The sequence below is a fragment of the Cupressus sempervirens genome, chromosome 9, assembly GCF_028749045.1.
Source record: "Cupressus sempervirens isolate cs-2001-9-10 chromosome 9, ASM2874904v1, whole genome shotgun sequence".
NCBI classification, from domain to species: domain Eukaryota; kingdom Viridiplantae; phylum Streptophyta; class Pinopsida; order Cupressales; family Cupressaceae; genus Cupressus; species Cupressus sempervirens.
Window position 1 is genome coordinate 672878750 of NC_143126.1, and position 6970 is coordinate 672885719.

A 6970-nucleotide genomic window follows, 5' to 3' on the forward strand; every position below is an offset into this window, starting at 1 on the left:
AGCAAATATGGAACCCCGTTCATGTCTATTTTTTAATGGGCTCTGCGCAGATGGCGTTACACAGAAACACAAATAACGCAAGAAAAAACGGTATATATGGTATCAACACCACACCTGAAACACCCGAACGACAGTTCCAACAAAGGACGAACGTGCATTGCGGTGGAGGACAACCACCATAATCTCGAGCAAAATCAACAGTCTGGAATTTGTTCTTGAATTAACAGCCATTAAAATTAATGCACTCACGTGTAAAAGCCGTAGGAGAGGCAACAAATTATGGGGAGGAAAGAGAGAAGCGGCGCCTTCGGTTAGGCTATTTACATGACTGAAAAACTGAGATAAATACCCCCTGCTGCTTCCTTCTCCTAGCATAGAATTGTTTAATTCTTTCTGGGTAGGGTTAAGGGTTTTGAATTGGACGGAAGAAGGCTTGAGGTTTTCTAATTGAAAGGAAGAATGGCAAGCGGAATTCCTTCTCCTACCCCCATGCTCAAGGATGAGCTTGATATTGTGATACCCACTATCAGGAACTTGGATTTTCTGGAGATGTGGAGGCCATTTTTTCAGCAATATCATCTAATCATAGTTCAGGATGGAGATCCCACCAAGACCATCCATGTGCCCGAGGGCTTCGACTATGAACTGTACAATCGTAATGACATCAACCGGATTCTCGGCCCTAAAGCCTCATGTATTTCCTTCAAGGACAGCGCCTGCCGTTGCTTCGGTTACATGGTTTCTAAGAAGAAGTACATTTATACAATTGACGATGACTGCTTTGTAAGTATCACCTCCCTTTGTGGCATTTGATTTGCTCGGTTCCCCTGTTTTTCATTTTTCCGCTCTGGGAATCATGATACCGTTGCGGCTGTTCTCAGTCTGGGGTTGCCTGATAGTTAATTTACTAAATTTTATTTGTTTGCTCATCTAAATACCTTTCAGTCTGCATTTGTTTCAAGATGGGAAGTGCTGATTACTGATTCTTTAGCTTATGTTCTTTTTTAATTGTCGCCTGATACTCAATTTCCCTCTTTTGCTGGTTTGTGTGGTAATGTATATTTGTTTCTAGATTTGATTGTGGATTTTTTTTAGCATTAATATTTTAGATCACACTCAGGGATGAGAGTGCAATAATGAAACAGTAAAGATTCATTATCATTTTACTATGATGAATCACAGAACGTAGATGCTAAAAACACATACACATTGGTTTGAAACAAATTTTACATTTCAAATGGATTGTGGAAGTCTGATTACGTTAATTGTGTCGTAATGTCATTCTATACGATTTATAGAAGATGAGCTGCATTTTTTTTGCGAATCAGTCTCATTGCAATGTCTTCCTTCCTGTGCATCTTTTTGAAGATGGGTAGTGTTGATTAACGAATCTGTTGCTTCTGTTTCTTTTCTATGGTTGCCTGATACTAAATTTCCCCCATTTGCTAGTTATGTCTTAATGTAACTCTGTCCGATCTATGAAAGATGAGCTGTATTTATATATGCACCAATTTCACCAAACCAAAAGAAACCATGGTGATAAAGACAAAATAGATTCAATAAACAAATCTTTTGAAGAGTCCCAATAATATTTTGATGTTGTATATATCATTTAGAATGGCTCTGCATTGCAGGTTGCCAAGGATCCCTCTGGAAAGGGCATAAATGCACTGGAGCAGCACATAAAAAACTTGTTGTGCCCGTCTACACCGTTTTTCTTCAATACCCTGTATGATCCATACACCCCTGGAGCAGATTTTGTTCGTGGCTACCCTTTTAGCCTTCGTCATGGGACACCCACGGCTGTTTCTCATGGCCTCTGGCTCAATATCCCCGACTACGATGCCCCTACTCAGCTTGTCAAGCCCATGGAGCGCAACACCAGGTATGCTTACTCTCAGCAGGAGTGCTGCTTTATACCTTTAATTTTCAATTAAACACCCTGCTTTTTAAAGCGGGGATTCATTTCATTCTCTTTTAAAAGTTGCAATGTAGTAATATCACACTGTTTCTTTATGCACTTGGATTGGGGAAGGGAGGTTCCATTTATATCATTTTGATTCACTGGGGTTTAAAATTCTCGACATCACACTTATCAAGTAGTATTCACAATGATTCTGAAACAGCTGGATCTGTAAATTGGACATTACAGAGAGTAAGATTGAACATTATATGAAGAAGGTAATGAACAGGAACATCAATAATCAGCCCGATAACTCAAGCCAGCCCACATTCATAATTATTCTAGTTTCCAAGCCCAGATCTGCATTTTGTGTTAGTAACCTTTATTCTGCATCTTACTTGTAGCTGTTCTTGAATCCATTTGTATCGTTCACTTTTTCATCTGGAAGTGTAATTGATCATTACCAACGGCTTAAGCATGTGTGGTACCCTGTCGATATATGGATTCAGTTCTCAATGATTGTGACTTGACTGGAATGTTACATTGAACACAACGGTGAGATTGAAAATGTGAGGAAGCAAACGAACAGAAACATCAATAATCAACCCAATTTTTCAGTTAACCCACATCATAATTATTTCAGTTTACTAGATTATATCATTTTTTTTAATGATCTATTCTTTGCATCTTAATTGTAATTATTCTTGAATGCATTTGCATCTTTCAAATTTTCACTTGAAAGTATAATTGATCATTGCCATGGGCTTTACCTTGTCTGCTGCCCTGTAGATATGTGGATAGTTATTCTTGAATGCATTTGCATCCTTCAAAATTTCACCTGAAAATAAAATTGATCATTGTCATGTGTTTAACCTTGTCTGCTTCCCTGTAGATATGTGGATTCTGGATAGTTATTCTTGAATGCATTTGCATCTTTCAAATTCTTACCTGAAAGTAAAATTGATAATTGTCATGGGCTTTACCTTGTCTGCTGCCCTGTAGATATGTGGATAGTTATTCTTGAATACATTTGCATCCTTCAAAATTTCACCTGAAAGTAAAATTGATCATTGTCATGGGTTTAACCTTGTTTGCTTCCCTGTAGATATGTGGATTCTGGATAGTTATATTTGAATGCATTTGCATCTTTCAAATTCTCACCTGAAAGTAAATTTGATAATTGCCATGGGCTTAACCATGTCTGCTGCCCTGTAGATATGTGGATGCAGTTCTGACGATTCCAAAGGGCTCATTATTCCCCATGTGTGGGATGAATTTGGCCTTCGACCGTGAGTTGATTGGCCCTGCAATGTATTTTGGTCTAATGGGCGATGGCCAGCCTATTGGTCGCTATGATGACATGTGGGCAGGCTGGTGTATTAAGGTTTCACACTGAAACTTGTCTCTGTAGTTCAATCATCAGCTTTCTTTTGATTTTGGGTTCAATTGCTGGTTTTCATTATCTGAACTTAATACTTTTGTTTCGGTTTCAGGTGATATGTGATCACTTGGGGTTGGGAGTGAAGACGGGATTGCCATACATTTGGCACAGCAAAGCCAGCAATCCATTTGTGAATTTGAAGAAAGAGTATAAGGGAATATTTTGGCAGGAGCAAATAATTCCATTTTTCCAATCTGTTACCCTTCCCAAACACTTCACATCTGTGCAGCAATGCTACATTGAGCTCTCAAAGCAGGTAAAAGAGAAGCTTGGAGAAATAGATCCATATTTCCTGAAGCTAGCAGATGCCATGGTCACATGGATTGAGGCATGGGATGAACTTAACCCTGCTCAAAAGAAGGAATCTATAGTTCCTAATGGATCGGCTAAGTAGGATGGAATCAACCCAATAGTTCTGTTAGAACTTAGAAACCATTGTTTACTGTTTGGTCCAGTTATTGCTACTAGGTGATTACATTTATTTCAGCTATGCTCTATTGTAGGTTAGCCTGCCTAAGTATTACCATCCAATTTATATTAGTTGCTACTGTTAGGTGCAAGCTTTATGGTTGCTTGGTTATATTCCTATTATAAGGAGTACTGCCAATTCATTTCATTTGTATGGCAGTAGTTATAGAACTTGAATAAGTTAAAGAGCTCATTATTTTGTGTAACGTTAAGTATGATATTGCTAAGCAGCTCTAAAGTTCGGATTATATGTAAGAGCCAAATGCAGTCTTGTATATAAAGTGGCAAATCAACACATCTTTAGTCTGGATCTGAATTTTTCTCTACAACTTGATGGAAAAGAAATCGGCGGAAAGCTATTACTAATCAAAAGAGACTTATTCCTAAACGTTGATACATTCCTCTATAATTATCTCATATATTTTCTCAAATGGTATCTGTCGAATTGAATGTGCATGATATCCTGCAGGTATTTCATGTTAATTTATAATTTCTATTAGTTGGTCTTCAAATTTGGTGAATTGGTTTGCATTAATGGCTGTATTGTTTGTTGTAAATATAGCATATTTTTGCTGATATGTGTACCGTCTTCTGGAAAAAGTCAAGAAATAGTATTATTTGCTGGAATTGTTGTATATTTATACCAATATCATTAGGGCACCTAGTATGATTAGACTTGTAAATCAAGTGCACTTTGAAGGTATCTCAATTTAGTAAGATTGTTGATTATTTTCAAAGATATTCAGGAAAACTAAAATAAATATTAATCGTCAAAAACTTACATAAATTTATAATTATCTTTTCAAGTCCACTTATGAAATCAACATATTGCTTTATTAGTTTAACATTCTTCAAACTAAACTTCATCTGAGAGTTCAGAATATTTTATTAAAGTTATAGGATACCATCTAATCTTTGGTTTAGAAATAATCAATGCATTTTAATCCTGGTGGACATGATAAAGTTTGCATACAACAATTGAAGTAATTTTGGTTGATGTTCTTAAGCAGATTGATTAATTTCTTTCTTGTAAGGTTTACTACTGTTAAAATCTATATTATCTTAAGTTAATATTCTAGGTCAAAGTTTCAAAGTTTCTATTAGCATTGAGCAAAGTTTCGTAGTTTCTATAAGCACTAAGTATGTTGAGAGGATATACCTAGTCTAGAAATAAACATCACATTGAAGCTATGTTGATTTTTGAATTGTAGGTATGATGTTGAAATGTCTAGTGTCGATTCGTTATGTGAATTTAAATTTGGTTCCTATTTAGAAAGAAAAATTAGATACATTTATTTATGTTAGTATTGATTATTGTGTGTATATAAGATAATAATAGCACAAGAAAGGAACTAGCCATAAGAAAAAAATTAGCCCTATTGTTAGTACAAAACTTACCTACAAAAAAGGACAAAACATTAAAGAAACAACACAAAATAGAAAGGAACTCATAGTGATAGCTCTAGTCTTTGGGTAGGAAGTTCATTCATTCCACTTGTCCAACGTCCTCTAGAGATTTTATAGTCTTTTTCATTTTTTTATTTTGTCCTTTGTCTTTTGATCCTCTGCATCTTCTTTTGTAGTTAAGCAAGTTCTTTTTGGGTTTGATTGTGTATTTTTTAGCATTAACGTTTTGAACCACTCTATGTGATCCATCATTTTCCTCTAGTTCCTTTTTCACAATAATCTCATTCTCGTAAAATCTAAATTTCTCCCAATCCTCAAATGCATAATGCTCTTCTTTCTCTTTCCTATCAAAAAGTTTGACTACTTCCCCTTGGGGAAGGCTAGGTGTTTCTTCATTAAGTTGAGAGGCTTTTTACAGTGACATCAATCATTGTTATAAATATTTTGACATTTGAAAAATAAATTGATGCTTGTCATTGAGAAAGTGGAAGAATTTAATGAAAGCATCGACTATAATAAATAATTATTATAAATAGAATTAACACTTAACATATACATGCATGTTGAACCAACTATCAGAAAACAATATTCATTATAAATTGTGGCACATGTTACAAAATTAAACAAAAGAAAGCACATATATTTATTAGTAACGATGTATGGCTCTACATATAATGTCTTTGTAAATGACCATTCCACTTCATATGTTACAAATCTTTATTTGTTGCAATATTGTGCAAAACCAACTATTTTAATATTCAATACTCTGTTTCTTCTACCCACAAAATATTAAAAACAATCATGGGGCATGGGTGTAGATTCCACCATTATCCATCATAAAACATTGAAACTATTATCTTTATTGCCTTTTGTGCTTCTCTCTTCCCTTTCTTACTCTACCATGACTATGTTAGAGTAATGAATAACAATGTTGCACATGCATGGCAACTCAAGATTGAGTTGTTGGCAACAAGAGTTCAATTTGATTGTAGTTGTGTCGTAAAGTAGTCCACTTGTCCATTTTTATGTGTGTGTGTGTGTGTGGTCAATATATTTTCCATTCATTTAGGAATATTGATGGGTCAATCTATTGTATAATTAGACTGGACTATTGTTCACTAAAATCAAGGGTCAAGTTTCTTCTTTCTCTATTTTTCCTTTTGCTATGTTTTCACTGAATAGTATCTCTATTTTTAATCTGGTATGAGAGCCAAATCTGAGATTCATTTAGTGATATTTTTCAAAATTCTTTGGAGTGTTGAAGATGCAATATGTTTGCAGAAGGAGTTGTTGCAAGTAATATTAGCTAGTGTGTTGATCTAATTAGTGTTATTGGGAAAGTACTCATTTCAATACTACTCTCAAGTGCAAGAATTTTTTTTGGTAAAATTTTCTTGTTAATTTTCTCTCTCTTTTTTTTGTGGTGACCAATCTTGCAGATTCTTATGATTTATCTGAATCAAATAAGTTAGATGACACCAATTATGTTAATTGAAAGTTCAAGATGTAGACTCTAATGGAGGGGCATAATGTTTGGGCCATTGTAAATGGAAAAGAGGCCAAGCTTACATCACCTACAACACCACCAATTTCTGTCCAAGATTGGGAGAAAAGAGAATTAAAAGCTAAGATTATCTTGTGCATGTTAGTAAAAGATTCAATTATCCCTCACATTAGAGACATTACTACTTTTAGTGGTACATGGTTAGGTTTGAAAGGTTTGTATGAGATTACAAACTCAAATATAATTT

General features: G+C 35.0%; 1 protein-coding gene across 1 annotated transcript; it reads left to right on the forward strand.

Annotated features, from left to right (window-relative positions):
* The first annotated feature begins 373 nt into the window (after positions 1-373).
* Positions 374-4243, forward strand: LOC149540530 (putative UDP-arabinopyranose mutase 2). Its single transcript, XM_089801611.1, has 4 exons — positions 374-783; positions 1635-1885; positions 3119-3287; positions 3397-4243. The coding sequence occupies exons 1-4, from the start codon at positions 460-462 to the stop codon at positions 3736-3738; spliced, it is 1086 nt and encodes a 361-aa protein (XP_089657737.1). The 5' UTR covers positions 374-459; the 3' UTR covers positions 3739-4243.
* Positions 4244-6970: the final 2727 nt, after the last annotated feature.

Coding starts and splice junctions, on each gene's coding strand:
- LOC149540530 (XM_089801611.1), top strand. CDS start 460: ATGGCAAGCGGAATTCCTTCTCCTACCCCCATGCTCAAGGATGAGCTT. Junction 784..1,634: donor CAATTGACGATGACTGCTTT/GTAAGTATCACC, acceptor TCTGCATTGCAG/GTTGCCAAGGATCCCTCTGG. Junction 3,288..3,396: donor GGGCAGGCTGGTGTATTAAG/GTTTCACACTGA, acceptor TTTCGGTTTCAG/GTGATATGTGATCACTTGGG.